We start from the raw sequence: 25,291 nt of genomic DNA, 5'->3' as shown, positions 1-25,291 counted from the left end.
TTATTTTTTCACTTTGTATCGTACAAGAATCAAGTCAAGCATGCAGCTAATGGACATTGTAGTTCTCCTTTCAGCCACTAGATGGTGGTAAAACATCTCCTTACAGGAATCTGTCTCATTTGCAGATCAGCAAATAGCACCAAGGTTGTCTGCAGTTGAAATGAAGTCTTGTCGTGCTAAAGTATCATCACCCCCTGGTCTCCTGAAGGGGTTATTGTTCAAACCTTTCATGTCTGAGGTTTTGCAGTTTCTGTTGATGTTACAGCTCTTTGATGCCAGAAGTGGCGTTCAGAGTTTTCAGTCTCTGTGCCCAGTGGTCACTAAACAAGAGCCACAGAGCATACAAGCAGTATTGTCTCTGCTGCATCAAGGAATGTGGATTGTGGGATTTTTCAAAGCTCCCTTGAAAGTTTGTCTGGGTTGACACATAGGATGATTTATGGATTTGGGATTATAGGGATTATAGGTTGTGATCTGGCAGGGTCACAGTGCAAATGAGAAGGAATGATGAAGGGTTTTTGGAGGACATCATTGTTGCTTCAAAAATGGTTCCTTAACTGTCCACAGAGGCTGAATGCCATCCACTTCCTGGAAATGTAAAGTGTAGGGGAAACTTAAAAAGAGGTCTAAAGAGACAGAGAGAAAGCTGACATCCTGATAGGTTTGTCATGGATGAGTTGACATTCCAAAGAAAAATGTCAAAGGAAAAATAACACAATAGTCACTGACTCAGGTAGAGAGAGCCTTAAATGAAAGAAGTGAAGCTTGGTTTGATTCACACAATGACCAGGACCAATAGGATAAACCCTCCCAGTCTTGAGGAGGGAAGGGGGTGGTGGGGATTCAAAGTGAGGCAGCCTCTGTGACTCAAACACTCTCAAAGACAGACTACAGACAGTCTCCGCAGCTTTAAGATAGCTGTTTAATGTGAGTGAAACCTGGAGACTTTTCTTCTTTTCTTACACTTCAAAAGGTTCAAACTAAAAAGAGAAAGTTCTACTGAGGGTGGAAGTACAGAACGACAAACAGCTGGTTTGGGGAAGGATGGAAAACTGAGTGTGTCGGAGACATTGAATCTTCCGTTGTTGGGTGGAAAAGAAGAGCAAGGACAAGGAGCCTGAGGATACTAGAGATTATGTTGCCATGGAAACCGAGACCTGGAAGCGGACGCAAGGACCACTGAAGGTGGATGACCTCCCTTGACTGCATCCTCAACGTGTTGCTGTTCTGCTTGGTGCTGTGGTGACAGGTATATAGAGGAAACTTTGTTTTTTCACTGTGATCAAACACATTTGGGTCCAAATATAAGTGGACGAGTAGTTGTTAAAAGTTTTTAATGAGCTGGAAGAACATTATGTATTGTTTAAAATTGTAAGTTGTTCAACACAGTTCCAGTTACAACCACTTTAGTGAAGTGGTTTCATAAACATTGCAACCACATTTGGCGAATTTTTCTTGTTTCATAACTTATTAAATCTCAAATAACTTTTAATGCCTAAAAATGGGCATTTGTTACAGGTTATGTGAGAAAAAAGTCATTATATATGTGAAAAAACATACACCCCCTGGATGTAGTGAGGAAAGTGTTTGATAAGTATGTGCTGGCTCGACAAATCCCACGCCATCGCTTCCAAAAAGTGGGCAGTAAGAGCCTGATGGAGATAATAAGACTCAGAGTGACTCAGTGACTCTCTGAATGACTAAGCGAACAACCATGTAACATTACCAGCCGGAGCTGAGCAGCTATTTAACATTTCTGCCAGCAGTGAAGGTTTGATTCCCACATGGGGCCACCCAATCGTAAAATATACGCCTTCAAGGTATTGTAAGGTGTCCTGGATAAAAGTCTGTGAGTGCTAAATGACTATAATTAGTGGCTGGAGGTTTGGGGGAATTAGTGCAGTGAGTGGGAGAATTAGTGATGACAGGATGTACTGCACAAGAAGATGATAATATTAAGCTCACAAAGATAATGGTGTCAGCTCAAACAGATCTTTATCCTGTGTTTAGTAATTAACCCCCATCCTTGTTCTCTTTCTATATCTATACATTGGTGTATTCTTAACACTCATGAATTTGTGTGCACTGATGTGATTCCATGGGCGTGTGAACATGTGTGTGTTCCTACAGTATGCGTGCAGTGAATGGTGGGGAGTTTGCCTTCTGATCCTTCTTAGAGGTGCGGTGACTGCGCCACCTTGCACAGTCCGCTCTGATGTCAAAGAGGATTTAGCACACGGATACATTACACTTTCTTTAGCCACAGAAAACACTTCATCGTAAGCCTCTAAAGATGGTCAAACTGGTGTTTGATAGAAGCCTAAACGGCTCTATTCACACGTGAGCTTCACACGACAACAGGTTGTGAGAAACGTCTTAAGAAAGTGGGGGTAAAGCAGCTGAAATGAGGCAGGATTTTGGTCCGTTTGTGGGAAAGTTTTCTGCTAATATTAAGCTTTTGCTTCCTTTTAAACCAACAGCACATTCACATTGCTAAGTATACTGTAGATTATAACAAATACTCTCAATCACCTTAACACGCAGCAGCCTGCTGGTGCTCCAGTCATTGCAAACTCATTCTGTGAAGCCAAAGCAGTGAAATGCAAAGAGCAGTTTTTCCAATTTTGATAGGGATACCAAAGTTTTTAACCTCAGATTTATCTCAAATGATGCTTGGATCAGCAATAATACTTACTTTAATAGAATGGTTAAAACACGAACTGACAGTGGGAGTGGTTAATTAAGGTTGTTTCACTAATTTTTAAGCAATCTGAATGGAAAACTGTTCATATAGGGATAACAAACCCCACTTTAAGTGCAAATAGTAGGTGCCGTTAATCACTTCAGCTAAGTAGTGCCATCCTGACCTGAAACAAGTAACACTGCATTATCATAGCATCTCTAATTGGCCCTCATCCTCCGCTGAAGTACTTAATGTTGCTGGCAAAGGAGTTGACTCACATTCTTGCCAGTACTTAGCTTGGAAAGCATTATATATGGGCTGCTAGTCATTATCAAGATGGATTGTGGTGACAAATGGCTGCCCAAACCGCCTTCAGCAGCCTCCTGGCCATGTTGGCATTAGACACGTTTACACAGACCCCCCCCCCTCTCCAAAAGGACCCCCCCCTACTCCTCTTCCTCCTCCTTCCTTCTAACTGTTAATGAGCCAACAGCCGAGCGCAGTTTGGGAAAACAGAATCCACAAATGCAGATAATGACATGGTTCCTCTTTGTGTAATTGGCTGCAAGTGAAAACATTTCATTTACCTCTCTTTCCCTCTCTCGCCGTATCCTGTGTGTATGTGTGTCTGTGTGTTTGTGTCACTGTGTGTGTATCCAGCTAACCCTTGTGTGATTGAGGTTTTTGAGCTGCACGGTGAATTAAATGCAGTTCTACTGTAATTAACTGCACTTACCAGTCTGTGTGTGAGACTTTCTGACGCACCGATAATTGAGGCATCAGGTTTTGTTTGTTTTAACCTGCCTTTGAAGGCATGCTGGGAAGATGTTTCTTGTGGTTTAGTCAAGGTAGCATCTGTGTGTACAAATTTGAAAGTCTGGAAATGACTTGTTTCCTTTTTTAAAAAAAAAAAAAAGTTTCACAAACAAATATCTAGTCAAAAAGTTTGCACTAAGACTTGAAATTTTCATGGCTGATTACATTTTGTTGAAAGAAAAAAAAAGAGCCATTGTTTAGAGACTCTGCCATGGTATTATAATGCCATTCTGAAAATCAAAACACAACGATTTCCCACTGACTATAATAGCTGTTTAGTTTCTTAGCTCCACAGTCTTGCTGGTATTTGTAATTTCATTAGAGGTCTGAATTTTGGAACCAAGGTCTGCCACAGTTCAGTGAAGCGTATCCCCCAAGTATTTGTGGTTCTTGTAAAACATAAAGCTGTGTTTGTGGACAATATTAGCGTGTAGCAGAGACAGAGAGGTCCAGCTCAGTTCTGTCTCTGCTGCATTAATGCACAAAACCACAGTCTCCTTCCGTCTCCGGGTCTCCTCAGACATGATTAGCTGAGGAGAGGGAGACAGATAGAGTGACAAAGAGAGGCAGATGGGGAGAAGGAGACATAAAGAGGCACAGCTCATGGAGAGATATGCAGTAAAGGAGTGTTGGTTTTGTGTCCCTGTAGGTCATCCATCCCAAACACCACCAGCCCTTCCACTGCTTTCCTTCTATCCTCTAACCTCAACCGCTAACAGCCCACCCATCCACCTTTTTACTCTCCCTAAAGCCCCTGAATCCCTTCCCCAAACCCGCAATTTGTCCTGCAATGGAGATTGATGAGGAATGCTTGGCAGGGCTGCCACTATCATACTTACACCGAGTATGGGAGTGGGGTAGGAGCACGGCTGCTGCTTGTATGAGCCATCCGTCATGTCCTGTGTACACAGTCAGTCAGGTCATCCCTCACAGGTCCCTGGGGCTTTGCAGACTGTAGCTCAGGGTGCCTCTGTAGGCAATGGATAGCAGGAGAAGAGGCTTCACACAGAAGTGGGGCTTGTTCTTCAGAGCAGGGGGCTCATACATTTAAACACACAGTCAGCAGGAACTGAGACAGAGGGAGACACAGAGCAGCCAAAGACAAATGAGACTGTGTTGGACATGGAAGGTAGATCACTGAGAGATTGAGTGGGGTCATGACTCCCCTGATGCAGTGGGTGGTGGAAGGTCCCAGTGGGAGTCTTCAGCTTAGTTATTCTAACCTTTATGACGGGTGTGTGTGGGCATGTGTGAGCATGCAAAAATGTGTGCTTCATAGGAAATAAAGATTCCTAATGCAGCGTCTCTTCTGATTGAGACATTTCAAGAGGTCTGTTACCTTAAAGCAATCAAGTTCTTGTAGATCTCAGAGGAAAAAAATAACCTGAAATTAGTTTGTCTCCTGGACTTCCACAGTTAAGAAAAAATAAGTATTAACAGTTAAGTAAATTAAAAGTGTAGAGCTGTAAAATCAGATTTCTTGGTGGAGTGTTCATGCTTTTTTTCTCTGGAGTTTGATGAAAAAAATGACAATAAAGACAGATTCAGGGGAGAGTGAAGTTGCACAAAAGAATGTCAAAAACCAGAGCAGATCTGTGTCTTTGTAACCCCAATACGTCTCTTTGTAACGTAAAGGAAAAGTCTGGTACTTCTCCACTGGATGGACAAACAGCTGCTCTGTAGCTTAGGGCCAGTGCTGCTGGGACGGTGATATACAGACTCCAGTGCTGGTGGAGTTCGGACAGAGCTTTCCTGACCTCAGGGTCAGGGGCAGAAAAAAAAGGAGTCAGAGAAAAGAGTGGATTATGATAAAGTAATTTGTTCCATGTCAGAGTGAGTTGCATATCCAGGAGAGGAAGAAAGGCAACATAGAAATTTGCAAAGAAGCGTCTGTGAATCGCAGCAGCCAATGGCCTTGAGGCAGTTTGGTTCTCTGTCAGAATCTCTGACTTGATGTCATGCAAAGCTTGTCAAGAGCAACATCTGCTGAAAAGATGCTTGAGTGATGGTCAAAAATGTGCTGGCATGAAAGCTGACAGTGTGCACAGGGGTTGATGCTCCATCCTGAGTGGAGGTGGAGTAATTTCTCGAGATAACACCCTCTTTCTGGTGCTAACATGATACAGAGGACACGATGGTGATAATGGACGCTGTGGGTCATTCTCAGTTCAGTTCACTCCACAGTATATCACCAAAGAGAAGACGAGTGGACTCCCTGAGGGCACTGTATGGTTCCCCATCTCTTCCCCTAATAACATGCAGATGGGCCTCTCTAATGCCTGTTTACATATCTGCGGCATAGTTCATGACTAAAGTAAACAAAGCCCTAATTATTTTACCCAGCGACGGGACCAATAAAATCAACTTCCCCTTCTCGTTATGGGTGTTTAAGTGAATCCTTTGATGGCAGGCCTTTGTTTATTTTTGGAAGAGTTGCGTAGCCGAGAGGAAAGCAAATAGAAGTAATGACACAGAGTCGCTGACAAATGGAGGCCCTGGTGATGGATTCATTTCCTCACTGATGCCTGGAGGCCTGCACTGTGGAGCAGGTTCAACGTAAACCCACTTTCACGCAATTGAAAACATGATTGGTAATATTAATATCATGTTAGCAGTGATGTGATTGTCATGTATCATCACATACTGTCAGAATTTGTTTTACAGCAGCTTTAGGGTTCTTAGATTCTGTTTCTGTTTCAACAGATGTTTTATTCCACAGAAAAAAAATCTTCTGTGCAGAAATGTAAAGCATACTCTCTCTGTCTTTCTGCAGAATGCTGTGGAAAATAACCATTCCAGTCATCCTAGCAGGGGTACTCTGCATTACAGCAGAGACAAAAAAGTCCCGCCCCCAGGGATCCATCCCCTCTCCGTACAAGACCAAAGGGAACCTGTCCTCAGAGCGACACCACAGGTTACTGCATCAGAAACCAGAAGTCCTCTCCTCAAGCAGGGAGGCCTTGGTGGTGACAGAGCGCCGCTACCTCCGCAGAGACTGGTGCAAGACCCAGCCCCTCCGCCAGACAGTCAGCGAGGAGGGCTGCCGCAGCCGCACTGTGGTCAACCGCTTCTGCTACGGCCAGTGTAACTCCTTCTACATCCCCCGTCACATGGGCCCCAGCTCTGGTCAAGGCCATAATCGAGGCCAGGCTTTGGGCTCTGGAAGGAAAAGTCACAACAAGGCCCAAGAACCATTTCAGTCCTGCTCCTTCTGCAGGCCACACCGCATCACACAGCTCACAGTGCTGCTGGACTGCCCGGACCTGCAGCCACCTTACAGACACCGTAAGGTGCAGAGGGTCAAACAGTGTCGTTGTATGTCTGTGGATGTAAGCGGCCACGGGAAACTGTGAAGAAGGATTCTTAAATCCTCAAAAACTGTAATGACCATGCAGGATTTGACCATTTTTGCCAAACAAGGACTGGCTTCAAGTTGAACTATTCATTTTCTGCATCACCTTGTAGGATTAACAAGTGGTCCCACAGTAAAACGGCATGAGATATTGAACTGATATTATTACACAAACGCTCAACAATGTTTAATCAGAGACTAGCGGCCATGTTGGCAAGCTTATGCCGGTGAAAGGACTTACACAAGTGGCTTTGCAAGAGACTGACGAAGAAGCTGCAAACCTTCAATAATAAACAAAGTATGTCCGCTCTTATTTTGAAATGTCAATATCTACCTGATTACTTGTACATTTGTCTCTAGATAACTGTGGGAGACCTAATACTCCAATGTCTTAAAGAAAGTAGATCTCTGCAGGAAATCTTAAGTTTCTGAAGAAGTTGAGTGTGTTTATTTGTGTTGTACTGGTTTTCTGTACATTGCCCCAAACTTTGAGATGTCCTAAACGTTATGAAATTTGATTTCAAGAAATCGATGATGCAAAGGTGACGACCTGTGGCACCTGCTAAAACACAAACCTGGTGGTTTCCTTTAATTTGCCATAAATATTCTGGCCAGTAGTAAAACATACCGCAGCATGTGTTATGGATGTGCAATGCAATATATACAATTTATATAAATATATATATAAATATCATGTAAGTGTGTAAGTATGTATGTGAAAGGTATATTAAATCTATTTCTTCAAAAAACAACAACAGTATTGTTTGATCTGTGCTGCTCACTCTCACGGCTGAATGAATGATAAAAAAAAAATGTAAAAAATGCAACTACAAAACTGATGTTGTGTCTTTTATTCAATAAATATAAACTTTTAAGGTCAAGGCTATTTAATTCAAACATATTGTGGGTATTGCACATTAACATCACATCACATAGTCCTATGGCTCCATTAGCAGTGGGGTGTTCACACACTCATACAAAGTGGGAAAGGCAAGACTAGGTGCATAGGATTTGCTTCAAATGTAAAGCAAGTTGACATATCTGCTGAATAAACACAAGTAGGTCTGTTTCATGTCACACCACTCAGGTATGCATGGTCTTTAAGAATATTAAACCACAATAGAGAGGTTGCTGTATAATCATCACGGTAAAGGAATGTACAATTATCGCGTTCCACTCTGCGTGAAACGTTTGATTTTTTTCTGTAACAGTTATTTCCAGATGATATGTCTCAGAAAGCACTCATTTGACCTCTGCACTGTGCAATAAGGCACTGGTGATCCATACCCACCGTGTAGAAATCTTATAAAAACTCTGTGCCTTTTACTTCAAAAGAAGAAGGACGACATGTTCATGCCTTTGTAGTTAAACAGGCTGGCAACTGCACAAAAAAACAAAACAGGCTACATATGGCTTATACAATACTGAGAAAGCTTTGATATAATTTTGCTACAAATTTCAGACTTCTTTTCTAGCGAATGACTCCACTACATTTACTCATTGCAGCGATATTTCATTCAATTATGGAATTGCTCTGAAAATGTGGCTGGTAATGTGATATTTCATCCAACGTTTATACAATATCATTTCCACTTTGAACTGTCTCACAATAAACATCAGAACTAAATCAATTGACAACAAATACTGGAGGCAAATACATTTGTAAAAATGACTCATGAATCACTGTCAGATTGTACAAACGGTGCTTGTGCAAGAGGCTGCTTGATGATCATTTTCTATTCGCTCGCTTCAGATCTTCTGACCCAGCTTTGCTTTCTGTTGGAGAACAAACAGGCTGGAGTTATTTACAGCACTGGCACTGGTCTCAATATGTAACTACGGGAGCCAGGAGTGTGGTTTCTTCAACACCCCGACAAGTGTTTGTAAGGAACAGAGGCTGTTAGGAGAGGAGACAGTTTGCACCAAGGGAGGAAAAGAGGAACAGGGTCTAAACGGTTTGAACAAAATGAACAAATAAAAACCCACATGAGACAAATAGAGACATAAAGGGTTAGGACGTACTATTCCAGTTGCATGTTTGGGTTTCACATTGTAGGAGGCCTTCTCTCTGGCCTGCTTGAAGCACTCTTCAGCCATCTTTACCCTGAAAGAGATCAGGAATAACCATCAGTCATCCAAAAGAGACATACTCCTCTTATTTTAGGGGATGTTACTTATTATTACACATGAAAAACAAAACATGAGAAATTATAAAACATGAAAGAAAACAGAGCACACAAAGCCTGTCCAACTTCTTTGAAATGACTCATTCCTCATTTACTACAGCATGGAGCAGGCCAGAGGCATCAACGGCAAGTTGGCATTGAGAGGGAGCAGCGCCTTTTACATGGATTTCGCGTGTGCCTGTGCTGCATGTTTGCATGTGTGTTCAGCTCATGTGATGATGAATATTTATAGCTTCATGGGAGTCCAAAAGGAAAAGCAGTGGAGAGAGTTTTGGGATGATTGCCGGTGGCACAGGGCAAAGAGTTAATGCTTTCAAATTGTTTTTATTCTTCCCTACTGAACAAGCAAAGCTTGTGACATTTTGCCTCCCTTGCAAATCCATATCACCATCCAATCTTCATCGGCATAATGGACCAATTTGCTTTTTGTTGACAAATGCAACAGTATCTTTATATTCATCAAACCACTGGAAGCTAACTGGATGTTGCATGTGTTCTTTTCATTACTGGGGTGAGGACACAGATTTGGGTCATTTAACCTCTTTTCCCTTCATGAATTTGAATGAACGTGATAGGATCTTCAGTGAACACGAGATGGATGATGATTTATTAATGGTTTGTGGACTCGTGCTTGGGCAGAATTCAAAATATAAGAATGCTAGCACAGTAGTAATAAGGTAAGACAGAAGTGTTTCATCCCCAAAGACAAAAAATAAAATTTACAAAATGGAAACAGGAAGTCCTGCTTTAACTGCAGGATTTCACTCTCAGGTCAATAGGTTCAGGTTTCATCTGTCAGAAAGTTGTCTATCTATGTTAGTCTTACCGCTCCTGCAACATCAGCTTATTCTGCTTTTTCCACTGTTCTTTGAAATCAGTGGAAAACTCATGCCAAAGGGAGAAGAAAGTGTTGGGAGAGACCTCCTTCTCTCCTGCCTTTGGTTTAACGGAGAATGACACGCTCAACTCCAAGAAGCTGAGGACAGAGAACAAAAACATTTCTTCAAGACCAAAGTGTTACAACATGAGCTTACAGAAACCTTCACGGCCCGTTGTGAAACCTCAGTGTGCAAAGCAAATATGCAAAATATGAAAGTTAATCTTGGAATAATATGCTTTTTCAGAGATTTAATGGGAGACAAACATTTAGAAAACACAAACCAATGATGACTGTGCATTTCAGAGAGGGAAGGAGAATGCAAACTGGAATTTGTGCCACTAAAGCAGCACAGTCATCCAGGTTTTTCTGAAGGATTAACTTTCTAAAAAAAACCTTTAAGCATCTCTAGTGCTGTGCAAGGGTTTGTCATACCTTTTCCCATAGTGTACAAGCCTCTATGTAAGCCTGCGTACTTGTGCATGCACATATGTAAATATATATATATATATACCAGATAGCATGTCAATCACACATGTATGTTGTGATTGAGGATATAAAAGATGCCTGACAGATAAAGAAAGGCAGATCTAACAGAAAAACAAGGAATACGTCCAGGGATGACACGTTTAAGTGTTAAATGTGTTGGCTGTTTGCAGTGGATCAATACAGCGGACAGGTTGGGGTCTCTTTGTTTGGAGTGTGCTATAGGAACACATTCCTGGCCAGCAGTAACAGAAGCCTGGAGCCAGTGCTGTCTACTCTCGCTCTGCTTAGATAAACAACACAGACACCGCACAGGGGGGGCCTCCTGTCTGCTGCAGGCCTGGCATGATGGCCTGCACCCTCCACGTAACTGAAGGAACCAGGAGTCCCAAATATTGACAAAACAGACAGATAGTATTTCATCTCTGCATTCAGAATACACCGCTTCAAACTGAAGGGGGATTGGATTATCCATGTGTGATGTATAAATTTAAAACTGTGATCAGGAAAGACCAAAGATTAAAAAGTGGTTGATATGGAGAGCAAAAGCAAAAGCTGTTATCACATCGCAGCTTCAAGGGGTGGCAATCTGAAATACATTTATTCTCTCTAGAGTATCTCTGGAAACAGAAAAATGCAGGCTTTTGCTGCTAGCAATCTACGCATGAAAAGAATATTTTTGATATTTTTCTATACAATCGCAAAATTCTGTTTGACACTGCACAAAAAGTAACAAAGTTGTTTCTTTCACCCCATGAAGAGAAGAATTAAAAAGTTTCATTTTTACTTTCTACAAATCTAAATCATCATGGCGCCAAACCTCAAACTCATTTACTGCAAGTAACTAATATCTAATGTTAGTGAAGTAAGTCTCTTTGGTACTACTTACAGTGAATCTGAGACCAACCAGAAACAGATGAATGAGCTGTACTGCTGGGATTTGTTACACCTAGAGATGATAGTGCTTACTCTACAGACAAGGTGTGAAATTTGCTTTCGCTTTTAGTTTGAATACAGTTGCTTCTTACAGTTTTTCTCAGTTGCTTAGGTATATTACTCGAATCATCCTCGCCATTTGCAAAACAGTCAGTGCATTTCTCAAAACAGTTTGATTACCTGTAAAAGCCAGTCTCTTTCTCAAAATTCTTGGATCATCCTTTAAAAGTAAAATTCATTGTCAGTGAATGTGTCAGTGCATCAGAATGACGAGTCCTTGTGTCATTGTGTACGGATAAGATGGTCAAATTTCTTAGTCATGTTGTCAGTATAACAGTTCACTCTGGAAGGATGTTCTGACGTAAACTATGGCTGAAGTTTTGATGACAGTTATTGGAATCCTTCCATCCTTCAACCAACCTTGGCCATTGAAAGTTTATGATTGAGAACACGGTCCACAAGTGGGATAGACCTTTATTGACCTTTTACAGGAAATTTGTTACCACTGACTGTACAGAGGAAAGTAGACATGATGGTCCATGGTTGATGGTTCATGAGATGAACCTTTGAGCTGTTTTAGAAAACTGTTTGATCATTGGTTGATCTGTTGCTTCACATATTTCTATTTTTCAGAGAAAGTCAAGATTGACCAGGGAACAATTTACCAATCCAGACAGATGTAGAAAAAATAAAGTCTCATGGAATTGTGTGGATAGATTATTGACAGACTATGATAACTTGTTCAACCTTTTTGCATGTAAGACTTTTGCAATGACCTCATTATTAAATGTTGTGGGCGGGTGAGACTATTCAACAGAGACCTACGATAATCCATTTTGATCAACATGACATAAACAGCTGATAAAGTAGGAAACAGTAGAGATTTTTACATAGTAATTTGCATGGATGTCCCAAAGCATTTGCAACTCGTTCAAAGAAATGAGAAACTGTTTTTTTGATGTGCACAAGTTGAGAAACACAATGATGAGAAAATTGAACAAGTACTTTTGAAAATTTCAATTCTGATCTGAAGAATGAAACAAAGCAACTGAGAAAAAGTGTTGTTAAGCTACTGAACTATACTATTTGCAGAAAAGACAGTCTTGGTTGGAAATTGTTTATCACTGACACCAAGTAAAAGAAAAGCTGTTAGTCATTCCAAGAGGTATGTTATCTTGTGTTTGGCAAAGAGAGAAATGTTAGAAATCATTGTTTTCCCTAATAAAAAGATCATCAATTTTTTGGAATCCCACTGGAATGATATACAGAAATTATAACAGCACATGATACATGGTTTCAGACAATTTACAAGATTTTAAAATTAGAGCTCTTACGTTGTCTGAGTGTCAGCCAGCTGCTTCTCCTGTGCTTCCAGTTCTGTTTTAGCTGTAAAGGAAAGAAAATTAAATTCTGTTTTGAAATAGGTTTAATGCAAAAGTAAATACAGGATTATATTTTGATCAGGACAGATACAGGATGTCCTGAGACATCAGAAAAATACACCTTTCACCTACAATGTATAAGAGCAGGATTCCACATGTCACCATTAATTCAATCAGCAGTCATCTGGAAGGTCAGAGCTGTGCCACCAGGTTATTAAGTGCTGGATAGACCTCCAGTTGCACAACTGACAAATGAGGATTGCAGATCGCAGGACAAGTGCTTCTTTGTGCAGGGCTTCCTTCGAATGGAGACTGATGACTCAGTGTGTGCGTGTGTGTGTGTGTGTGTGTGTGTGTGTGTGTGTGTGTGTGTGTGTGTGTGTGTGTGTGTGTGTGTGTGTGTGTGTGTGTGTGTGTGTGTGTGTGTGTGTGTGTGTGAGGTGTAAGATTTAAAAGGACACAGAACTCTATTGGTAGGACACTGTGGTACATATTAGATAGTTCCAGCAGGCAACATTTATCTCAGTAGGCAATCAGGATCCTTTTGACTGTTTCCTAAATGATGATATAAGAGAAAGGCAGTGAGATGTGACAGCCTTGGTAAGGAAAAAGCTCTGCATTACTGCTTATCAAATTTCACATCCATGGGGCTGATTTTTTTTGTCCATTTCCAAATATGACAGAGTGGCAGTAGACCCAAGCCAGCTGTTTAAATCTTCACTGCTGCTGTATGGCTGACAAAAGGTTACACATTAAATTCTCTGTCCTCCTGGGGTCAATTATCCACTGTCTTAAACTGTCAAGTGATCAGAAACGACCCATGGCCTCCTCATTTCTTTCCAGAAGGACGTGACAGAAGATGGGACCGAGAATCTTTCCTGGCACAGATCTGAGTTCTGTTTTCATCCTGGGAATATCTGGTTGCTTTGTGGAATTGAGGCCAGAGCTACATCCTAAAGATCTCAGACAAGCCACTATACTTCACTGCTGTACTTTATAATTCATTGGTGATCCTATAGCTTTATGAATGGAAATAAAAAAAATGAATTGAGAATTAAAACAGGGTGTATTACAATCAATCTTAAGAAATGCTGTTTTTTCAGTAGTGCAGATATTTAGGTACAATCCCAGTTCTACCCCTTAGCCCTTGTCTTACCCCTGAGCTTTGCATGTGCACTTGTAGTGAAGTGGTGTCCCGTACATATGATCAAGGAAAAGGGGTAAGGGTAAGGGCCACACAGCCCTTGAAACCAAGACAAACCGAGAACTAATTTTAAAACCAAGGGGTATGACAAATTTCTCATGATTTCTAGACTTTTTTATCAGATATCTAATCCTTTTCTACTTCATGTTAACATTACCCATGTTTAGTATTGCTGTCTTGATTTTGAAATCGTTCGTTTTAATGATCTACCTAATGCTGCTTTGTTAACAGCTATAGCTAATAATAGCTACACCAATGTCAGACGGGGTGAGGGGTTTGCAGCAGACGGACTTCACGGCGACGGGCTGCGTTTCATGAGTGATTTAACAGGTAAGCTGCATTCAGGAGCTGCATCAGCTACACAAGCTATGATATAGCTTTTGAATTCTGAAACATTAGCTTCATGTTCGCTTTTCATGGTTTAGCTGTCTTGTTACTCATGTGCAGTACATTTAGGTGGTGTCCGTTTGCTGTGAGTTTATCACCTTAATCTGACATCGTTTTTTTTTATCAGTTTGTAAAAATGAACAGTCGCTCTGCCTACGACAGCCGGCGAGCGTCAAGGGGTGAGGACATAGCGGGGATCCAGTGGTGTCTCTTTTTTATGATATGTTTTTTTTTTTACTCCTTCTTGTTGGCCCTTAGAACAGAGGGCCAAGCGGAAAAGGTAAACAGTTAAATTCTCAGATACAACTCAACATTGAATTAACTTACACTACAACACAAGATAAATGAGTGAGACAGCAGCACACAGCAAACACACCCGCATATTGATACATGAACCATCAGCAGCACCAATAATGAGGTAAAGTTAAGGAAACAAACGAGGCAGGGGTTCTGCCACGACTGAATGGCTGATGAACGGTCAGTTTGTTGAAACTTTGGAAATCAGCTTTCAAAGAAACACACTTTTACATTTCTCTTTTACTGGAGAATTGAATATGAATTTCACTTCTGTCATCTAGTTCTTGTATCATACAGCACATATGATACGATAAGGTACACTATGATACATAATGGTAATTACAATTCACAATGGTAATATGGTACAAGGGAGGGTAAATGATACAAAATGTTAAGGTATGGAAAGAAACAAAATGGTGATAGATAGATAGATAGATAGATAGATAGATAGATAGATAGATAGATAGATAGATAGATAGATAGATAGATAGATAGATAGATAGATAGATAGATAGGTAGGTAGGTAGGTAGATAGATAGATAGATAGATAGATAGATAATAATAACTTTATTTATTTATATAGCACCTTTTAAAAACACAAGTTTACAAAGTGCTTTAACATAAACATAAACGTAAGCACACACACAAAAAAAAAAAAAATAAATAAAATAAAATAAAAATAAATAAATAGATAGATAGATAGATAGATAGATAGATAGATAGATAGATAGATAGATAGATAGATAGATAGATAGATAGATAGATAGATAGATAGATAGATTGATTGATTGATTGATTGATTGATTGATTGATTGATTGATAGATTGATATATAGATTGATTTACCGGGACACCATTCAAACTCTACAGACAGGCCCTGGGTATTGAACCAGGGACCTTCTTGCGGAGGTAGCAGTGCTACCCACAGCACTACTTTACAGCCCAGGTTAAAACAATTATTTCTAACAAACTACATGTATAAAAGACACATATGCTTAACTTTATTTATTTTCTGCCCCTAATCTTAAGGGCTGAGTATTGTATTGGATAACTTATATAGAGGTCAGTGTTTTATGGCATTGTGTGTTTTATGTAACAAAATTACAATGTTCCTTTTGAAAGGCATTCACCATAATGTGGTTTTTACACTTAAATGTTCTTGGTAACTTAATCCTCCAACATGTTGTAATAGTCTCAGCAGAAGAGCCGTAGAAAAGAGAGGGAGTTTGACATCAGTCATACTAATCTTCATGTCCATCAGAAACAGATTATCACATGGCCAGTGCTCTCTTTCTAGTCTCAGTGACTCCATCAAAGGCCTGCATGCATGAGAATTTGTGAAGCGAGCGGGGAAAATCAAGCTAGACCAAACAGCCAAGCTCCAACAAGTCCGCTCCCACTGTTATTCTGTGGTTAGTTTCATGGTCAGAAAATAAACAAAAGCAGTTTAAACTGTGGGGCCAGAAACAGTTTAACCCCAGGCCTTTTAGAAATTACAGAAATAACAAAAATAAGACATTTGGCTGTTGCTCTTTTTTTCACCGCTGCAGTAAAAAGGAACCCCAAGAATCTTGTCTGGAGCCTTGTGAATCACATGTCAGAGTTACGTTGCTTAGATTCTGCTCTCAGAGGGAATAACCTCCACATTTATATCAAAGAGAGCTCCCATATTTCTTTCAAAGACTGAGAAAAAAGGAAACAAGAGGGGAAGAGGTGGAAATGGGAGATTCTTTCATCTGAAGACTTCTTTTAAAATGGACAGTGAGCATTGCCGCGGAAGAACATATGCTATATATTACACTCATCTGAATACAAAAGCAGTTGGAAGAGAGGCCTGTGCCTGTGCGCCGGGTCCATCAAAAAGATTGGTCACAGTCAACTGGATGACATTGGGTTCAGAGCCAAAGCTGCATAAAGAATGATATTTGACTTATTATGTTAAAACAAGCATATCAAACTGAGTCTCGCACCTTTGATGTGAACCACAGTATTCAAATACAGTTGTACTGTTGATGTCAGTCTGTGCAGAAAACAGCAGACTTCTGGGGGAAATGGGGGACAAACACAACATTTTCAATGGGTTTTGGCCTCATATGATGTGGAACTTAAGTGTGCAAGTAGCTGTTTGAGTGTAAGGTTTAATATCTGTCTTCAGTTTGCTCTCATGTGTGTACAAGTGATCCAAAATGATATGAGCATCACAGCACAATGGACAGTAACATTGGCCAGATTAGACACAGCACTCACATTACCAAGGCATCAAATACAAACCCTCGGTCAGCTGCCCACATGTCAAATAGCAGCACTGAAGGCCCCCACCAGGGTCATTTAGGGGCTCTGTCTGCTTGCTCCATGCTTTGATGTGGTGTTGAATCCAGGTGACACAGTATTGTAAGCACGAAAAGTCTACTCGGGGCAGTTGGTGGTTGGGGCAGAGGATTGGTTGAACAAGCTCTACAGTTTCATACAAACAAACATGGGACTTTCTTCTATGTGGCCTGGTTTTGATTCCTGTGTGAAACAAATGATCAGTGCTGAGTCCTTTTGAGTAGTAAATGCTTTAGTTATGCAACGAGTAAACATTCGTTGAAATTTATTTGAACTGTGGCCATGATCCTCCTTTGTAAGCTCATCAAGTAGTTTTGTGTCTAAACATAACTCTACTGCAGCTGTTTTTAAAACTTAACCATATGAAGATGACTGATACAAAAGTTTTGAAAAGTCAGCAAGCTCTCTGTGAAATCTAAGTGGATGCTGCTTGGTTACTCTTATGGACTTGATGGCTTTATTTTATAGCTTTAATTTGATTCCCAAATACGTATCATTAGGAATGTCGCAATGCATTACACAGCAATACATTACTGTAGTGCCATTACTGTTTGCCATAACTAGTAGTGTATCCATCTACTTTCAAACTCAAAGATGCTGAAATAAAAAAACTTAAAAGGACTTGTTACTTTGTGTCAAAGAGCCAGAAGCTACATGAAATTAATCATCAACACATGCCAACATCTTGAATATCATGTGAAGTAAACACACACTGGCTGATGATAATTCAGCTTCAGTATAACATTACCAAGACTCGCGATTCTAGTCTCATGAAAGCATCAAACCAACCGACACACCTCTGCTAAGCTAGCTGTGAGAGAGGCTTGGGCTGTAAACTACAGTGGCTGACAAGGGCCAAATGCGCAGAGAGAGACTGGTGGAGTTCGGAGACTGGTGTAAAAGCATGTACTGATTTAGAATTTTAAATGGCGATCCATTTATCACAACAGGTGATCTTGGCTTGTTGTTTGTGACATAGCGTGTCTTGACAATCCAAAGCTCAGAGTGCAGGAAAACCTCTGCAGCAGGCTGTGAGCAAGAGGATCAGGTGTGTTGGTAGAGCAGAGGGACAGAGTGAACATTCATAAGTGTTAATGAGCTGATAATTGCATGGCTGAACAAGTGACTGTATCACAGTAAATTATTATTCAGTTAAAAGCCCTTGTCCCCTTGTTTTTCGAGGAGGTTAAAAGGTTGTGTGAGCTGTAACATTCATTCAAGCTCAATTGATTTACATTTTATTTTTACTTATTTTATCATCATGTCAGACAGATGAACTATTGCACCATAAGTAAAAAAAAGTCTTGAGTTCAACTAAATGATGAACCAAATTTAAAGGATAAGTTCGGTTCATACAGCTTTTACATTGTTTATAGAATGAAGTAGAACAAAATACTCACCCAGAGGGCTTTCCTGATCCAAGCAGTGCTTCGGGAGGTATTTAGATCCAAAATCGTGCAGCGTACGTCCGGGTTAGTCCTCTGTTGCAGTCTGTGTCACTCCAGACAGCGCTGTGTGGCTGTACTGACCTCTGAACTCACGAAGACTTTGTTTACGTTTGTCCTTCAAAGAAAGGAGTCAGCTCTCCAGAGAGTACTGCACATTCGCAGAGGGGCATTTGAGTACCGCGCATGCACAGTACTCTCTGGAGAGCTGACTCTTTTCTTTGAAGGACAAACGTAAACAAAAACTTTGTCAGTTCAGAGGCCATTACAGCCACACAGCGCTGTCTGGAGTGACAGACTGCAACAGAGGCCTAACCCAGAGTGGACCATGATGGAATATTGGTGAAAAACATGAGTTTTTGGACGATTAATGCAATTTTAGGAGCGGCGCTGTCTATGCCCCAATGGATCCCATTATACGGACGTCCGCTGCACGATTTTGGGTCTAAATATCTTCCGAAGCACTGCTTGGATCAGGAAAGCCTTCTGGGTGAGTATTTTTTTCTACATTATTCTATAAACAATGTAAAAGCTGTATAAACTGAAATTTTCCTTTAAGTCTTATAAGTTCTATATGATGCTGGAGTTGACTAAATGTTGGGGATGGGTTTGGGCCAAAAATGTCCTGGTTGAATTTTTGTCCCAGTCCAGCCCTGGATATGGACTGTATTCTCTTTTAGAGTAAAAAATACAGTGTTTATACAAATTTAATATTTTCACTTTTGATCAAACATTTTTCAGCCACATCCCCAACTGTATTATTAGCATGACGTTATTGAGTGTCAGCTTTACAGAACCATTTGAGCAGCTGAAAGGGACTTTAACACAGTTGTGGGGACAGGGAGAGGAAGCACACATTATTGAAATAAATCAATCATCATTATTTTAGGTAACATCCTACTAATCACCTCACTCTGAAGGTTTGTTTGGTTTTGACTTGAAGACAGAAACAAAGAAGGCATGTGGTGCCTCTACTCACTCTGTCACTCCTCTGATGGAAAAGAGTGAGAGTCTTGTTGTTAGAGCAGCACATAAGATTAAGGGTGGAAAAATAAAGAAAGACAGGAACTTCAGAAAAATCATTAACACCAGAATTAAAGACGAACATGTGTGATGACATTGAGGGTGCTGAGTGAAAGGGATCAGATGTGGGACAAGTCAGTTTACCTCCAGTCCCTTTAGGCTTCACTTCAATTCTCAGCAGTGTAATTAACAGACAGTATAACAGGTTCACCTTTGGCCATTCTGAACTTCCCTTGAAGTAAAAGTAAGGCTTGTTCTGTTTTACACAGCAGGGATCAAGACTGAGAGCCAGCTAACAAACACAGCCTAATCCTTCCATGCAGATAGACGTACTCGAAACAATAGCTGTGAGTTATTCAATACAACCTGGAATAAACAGAGGTCCCTATGGAAACGACACGAGGTGAACCCTGCTGTGTATATCAACCAGAAAGCAGAATGGAACAGATTTGGAAATGTGCAGACAAAGAGCGTTTAAATCATCCTGATGGATGAGCTACTTCATTTACACTCACACCACAGATGCAGTTTCTGTGCTGATATGCCAGCGGTATATCATCACAGAGTGCCCTTTGAATCTGGGGGTATAAATTATTAACATCTTCAAGTCTTACGGTAACACAGATAAGCAAACCAGATGTTTAAACAGACAAATCATTGAAAGTTTTATCATATTTTAAGGGTTGTGTTGGAAATATCAACTAATAATCAACTGGTCTGATGGTCTAACTAATCTCTGCTGTATACAAATCAAAACAAACTTCTATTATGAACTTTTTTTTTTCAAAATATTACAGAATCAGGACCAAAAAACGTGAACTTGGTGTATAATGCAGGTGTTTTAAGCTTCTATCTTACTGAGAATCTAAAGTCATCAACCTTTGCCATTAGTTAAGCTGCGTTTCCGACAGTTAAGTCTGATCCCGTTTGAGTTTCCACAGTAAACTGTGCCCTCTCGTGGTAGGCGGTGTGTAAGCCGGATGCCGGAAGCCGCAGCTGGTAAACAATAGCGCGACGCCGTAGCAGCTTACCCCACTATTAAATCCAACAAAGAAGAAAACGCGACACAGTAAACAAAGAGCACGGATGGAAGACATGCAGCATTTTGTCCTCTCTGTGATTTTCATGTAACTCTCTGATACAAAGTGCAATCAAGCTTTGTTTCAGAGAAGTCTGTGTGCTGCCAGGAGACATGCAGCCGCTGTCTGGGTAAGTGACGATTCTTTTGACCAATCAACCGTCTGCAGTGTGTTGCTCCACCTTCTGAGAACGGATCGGTTCAGTCTGGCACCCATACGAAAGTGTCCCAAAAAAGTGGGACGGCTCGTCTCAGTTTTTAGGGATCCGTCCCGGGATGAGTCAGTGGAAACGCCGCTAAAAGCGCACTGTACCGAGACGAACCGACCCGGACTGCTTGGTGGAAACACGGCTTTAGTGTGGCACTGCAGGGAAAGTGCTTATTTCAAATCCTGAACAGGTTTGATATTTTCAGCCTTTGAGTGGTTAAAATTTTGGTTTGTACAGTTTGTATCTGGACCAAACATCGTTTCCAACCCAGGACCAAAACTGGATTCCCTCCCTGTGTCCCCAAGATGTGAACTGTATATAAATGGGCCTGTTGCTCCCGCAGTCGAATGAGTTCCAATTGGTTTAGACTCACCTTGGCATAGAAACTCTTCCATCTTGCTTTTAAAGGGCTGCAGGTCCTCCTCAGAAGATGACTTGCAAACTTTCTCTGTCTCTCTTGAGCACACTAAAACAAGAAGAGAATAAGAGAATTTCATGATTAGAGGGAAAAACAGTGTTTTGTGCTGAAATGATGAACCCTCCAGCATACTTTGCCCTATGTGAGCTTGCTATCATAAATCTCTGCTGACTTTCTGCTGAGTAAGTGATGGCAAAGACACAGTGACCCAAAATGACTAATAAGGCACCCCCAGGAACCTGAAAGGCCTGCACACTGCTCCCATGAGAAATTTATGGTCACACTCCATCTGTAACCACAAGAGATACACAAACTCTGCTCAAGGCCTTAGAGATTGAGAGACCATAAGACGCTTAAAGGAACGTGGAGGTCGTGACTGGGCAAGTGGTAATTCATAGACCATATGTTGCTTCGGCTAAAAAGGTACACAGCCAGCTCTCTCCACTGCGCTGCTTGCTGATGTCCTCAGGGCCAGCCAAGGCCATTTCTGCCGCCTACCTATCAGAACCCCCGCTGGGAACTGTCATCGAAGCCCAGTTCTGTTAGAGCACTCAGCTTGCTCTGCAAGGTAATGAAGAGGTCTGCAGATACAACATGTGATGATGTATTTATGCACGACCAGCATGTGCCACTGCCATCGGGGTCAGAGCAGACGCAAGTCCATTTCCCCTGTGAGCAACTCCATCTTTATGAATTGCAAATAATGAACAGCCTAAAGAATCATTACGGCTGAGGTAAAACAATATTTGGCAACACGGATAAGGAACCTGATTGGTTTAGCAGCAAAGATACATAAAATGTGATCGAGAACAGACCAGGTTTGGGGAATTGTCGACTGCACTGTTCATGCACAAACTCACATAAACACACACATACTGACACACATATGCACACATGTTTGCACAAAAATACACAGTGGGTTTTTTTTACCACCTGTAGGCACTTCAGGTCTTGGAAAGTGTTCTGTGTGCTGAGTGATTTGAGACAGAGTCATGAAAGGGAATATTTCCCGGCTGACTCATTCATTAGGACTCCTTTCAATTAATCAACCGGGTTGGCATGGCACACTCCTCAGGGTCTTCATATGCAAATACACTGTTGAAGTTACTCGTCCTATCACATGTTTGCAGTTTTGCATGTGTAACAGCAAAATGTAACTTCAACAGCTCCAACAAAAAGAAACACTCTTATCATGAAACTGTGTTTTATTGTGTTTTGTCTTCATTCCAGGATTGCATAACTGTGTTTATAGATCAATGGAAAAACTTTATCACAACTCCTTGGCTTGTGAATGGTTTTGGATATTCCCTCTTTAATGCAGCTCTGTCAGTTTTACTAAATCTGGTTAAAAAAGAACAAGTGGTACACAAGTTCGTACTGATACAAACACTTCAGGAAGTAATTACTTAGTAATTTTTGTGATTTTTTTTGCCAGTTTAATGAGTTATAAACAAGTGTTAAACCATGATATACTCACATTTTAAGGCATAAAATGTGAAAACCTGCTTACAGTAATATTTGATGTTTTTATTTTTGAAAAATTAACATGTCAGTGTTGTTAATGTTAGCGTGAAACTGTAACAAGAGGATTCAGTGCAGATGTCAGTTATCTCCTTTCCTTTCTGTAAATTAGTACTCTATGAGCAGTTGAGAGGTCAGTTTGAAGATATCTGACTTGCATCGTTTTTGAAGCACCCACTTCACGACACCTAGGAAAAATTAACAATAAAATTATCCAACTGAGCAATGAGAGGGACCTACTGGCATGCATGGGTTTACAATTATCTTTTTTTTAAATTTATTTTTATCACACTTGTTATAATCTGTGAGGCTCCAATACAGTTACAGTACTTAGCTTCCAATCAGCAAATTGCTAGATGCACTACAAAGGTTATCTGTCTGGAAAAGCAAAGACAAAAGTCACATCTGATTTGTATTTTCTATTTATTGTTGCTGCTGCTGCTGCTGCTGCTGCTGCTGTTGTTGTTGTTGTTGTTTCACCACTAAATGGTCCCCTGAAGATGCCAAACTGCCCGTAGTGCCTGTATGAGCCATTAATATGCCTACTGACATAACACAAGGACTTTGTTGATTAATAGAGATCAAATAACTTGACAAGAAAAACTGCAACTTACTCACAAAATACAAAGAAAGTGATATCATTTTCTCTTGAATAATAACAGTGGATAGGGACATAGAGTTGCCAAATGTCAATTATTATGCTTCACAGTGTCCATAAATGTGGTCAACATAATGCTGAGTGATGTAATTCAGAGCTGAAGGACAGTCTCTCCTGGCTCATTGAAAAGCTGATGAACCTTTAATAACGCCCTCAGGTAGCACAAGTCTCCTGACCCTTTGCCCTTTATATTTTGATTCTGTTTTCATGAGGACAGAAAAGGCACTCAAGGTCCAACAGAAGTCAACATCTGACGCGTAACATCTGCTTCTGGTTTGCTCATCTGTACAACAAACAGATGCTATCTCTCTCTGTTGACCTGCTTCTCTGGCCAAAGCTGGTTAGGACAATTATTTTCCACTCTGAAAGCAGTTTTATACATGGATTAATAAGTAATTTATCGCTACATAAATTTCTATGTGATAGTATTTTAGACACAATATGACACCAGCAGTAAATGTTGGATATGGACAAGGCCAAGTTTTTACTACCTCTCAAGCTAGTTGTAAATATGCAGTTAAAGGTTGGGATGTGCTCGAACAAAGAGATGGCTGTCTGACAACTTACCGTTGAGGTCTTTCCTCAGCTTACGCAGATCTCTTTGAAAGTCTTCAAACTTCATCTGGGAGGCCTGAAAAAGGTCCTGGGGCTCAGGCAGAGTGTAGACACACGTCTCTTTGCCAGCATCCTGGTAAAACCCAACACACATCCATGCACAAAAATCACACGCACCAATGTCAAAGTCAATCTTTTTCAAACAGAAAAGGGCCTCTCCAGTGTATACTGAACACACCAGGCAAGATTGAAATAAATGTCTTTAGAGTCCTACATGTGCTTATCAGCCATGCAAGCACTGCAGAGAAGATATGGCTGAAACTACAGCAGATAATGACCATTAAGCTGTGTGCAGAGAGAACACTGTATTTCTCTCCTGCAGAGTTACTACAAGGCCATTATGAGCGCTGGAGCCATGTCATGCAGGTTGATTTTGGCGAGCTGCACTTTACTGAGTTCATCTCATCTGGAGAACCTAATTATTTACACTAGCTCTCCTTTGGATGCTGTGCCAACGAACAGACTGCAGGTTTGAATGAACCCAGACCAAAGCAGAGCGAGAGCAGGAGATGAAGAGTGAAAGACAGAAAGGGGAATTAAAAGAGAGCCAGAGAAGGAGAGAGAGATTTGTTCCTGCTGAAAATGAGGAAAGAGAAAATAAATAATTTGATAAAGGATAAGCCATGGTATCCTCTGGCAAGAGAGGAGATGAAAAGAAAGCTCTGGAAGGATTTCTAAGCAAATCAGACTCAAACAGAAAAGTGATTCAAATAAACAGAGACCAAAACATACCTCATCAAAGTGCCTTAGATAGTAAGCAACAATGTAGGACAAAAGACTCTGGGAGTTATCCTGAAAGAAAAGAGAGAGATCCAAATAAATAAACCAAATTCCCTTTATTTATTAATTTAATCATGGCTGAGCAGGACGTTTTAATTTGTGCAAGGCAAACAAGAATAGACACAGCGGTCACAGAGGTTGGGCATAAATCTTGACATTTGAAGAGCGAAACAACAAAACATAACTGTGCTGGGCCGGCTGTCATAACTCAGAGTTGGTGGAAAGTTTGATGTTCTTTATGGATACCTTACTCGGTCCACCACAGCAAAAACACAAACCACTGTGTCCTTATATGGCTGTGCCAAGGGCACGCTGAGCCCGTTGTGATATTCAATAAGAGCAGTAAACAGAATGGCCTCTTCTTTAAGGCTGCACAGTCAAGATCCTTGTGTTTGGCTGCTTTGAATGTTCTGTCTTAAAATTCATGAATTTTTGGCTTTGGACCCAAAAAGAAATGATTTAACTTCACAATTTGAATAACTCAACTTAACTGATTTTCTGAGGGAATGATAACTGAACCATATAGTCACACCATAGTCAAGGCAAGACAAACTTCTAGATTTTAATTAGCATTGTATGTTCAGTTTTTCATATAAGATAATACATGCCTG

The 25,291-nt window shown here is 40.7% G+C and overlaps 2 protein-coding genes across 2 annotated transcripts in view; one reads left to right on the top strand and one right to left on the bottom strand.

Annotated features, from left to right (window-relative positions):
• Positions 1–597: 597 nt before the first annotated feature.
• On the top strand, positions 598–7,469 carry grem2a (gremlin 2, DAN family BMP antagonist a). Its single transcript, XM_074676177.1, has 2 exons — positions 598–1,249; positions 6,273–7,469. The coding sequence occupies exon 2, from the start codon at positions 6,274–6,276 to the stop codon at positions 6,850–6,852; it is 579 nt and encodes a 192-aa protein (XP_074532278.1). The 5' UTR covers positions 598–1,249; position 6,273; the 3' UTR covers positions 6,853–7,469.
• A 231-nt stretch (positions 7,470–7,700) lies between these two features.
• Positions 7,701–25,291, bottom strand: part of fmn2a (formin 2a) — a 46,418-nt gene continuing 28,827 nt past the window's right edge. Inside the window, exons 11-17 of the mRNA XM_074676065.1 lie at positions 24,633–24,692; positions 23,853–23,973; positions 21,062–21,154; positions 12,671–12,722; positions 9,864–10,013; positions 8,874–8,955; positions 7,701–8,627 (exon numbers count right to left, since the gene is read on the bottom strand). Of these exons, the coding sequence (XP_074532166.1) occupies positions 8,601–8,627; positions 8,874–8,955; positions 9,864–10,013; positions 12,671–12,722; positions 21,062–21,154; positions 23,853–23,973; positions 24,633–24,692 (585 nt within the window). The 3' untranslated portion in view covers positions 7,701–8,600. The remainder of the gene's footprint in view (positions 8,628–8,873; positions 8,956–9,863; positions 10,014–12,670; positions 12,723–21,061; positions 21,155–23,852; positions 23,974–24,632; positions 24,693–25,291) is intronic.

Source organism: Halichoeres trimaculatus, unplaced genomic scaffold, assembly GCF_033239565.1.
Source record: "Halichoeres trimaculatus isolate MK-OKI-2021-1 unplaced genomic scaffold, fHalTri1.1 fHalTri1_scaffold_8, whole genome shotgun sequence".
Classification (NCBI taxonomy): domain Eukaryota; kingdom Metazoa; phylum Chordata; class Actinopteri; order Labriformes; family Labridae; genus Halichoeres; species Halichoeres trimaculatus.
Note: the sequence above shows the minus strand (reverse complement) of the source record. Positions and strands in the feature narration are given on the sequence as shown.

Bases quoted from the DNA above. Each gene is read 5' to 3' on its own strand.
- grem2a (XM_074676177.1), top strand. From the start codon at position 6,274: ATGCTGTGGAAAATAACCATTCCAGTCATCCTAGCAGGGGTACTCTGC.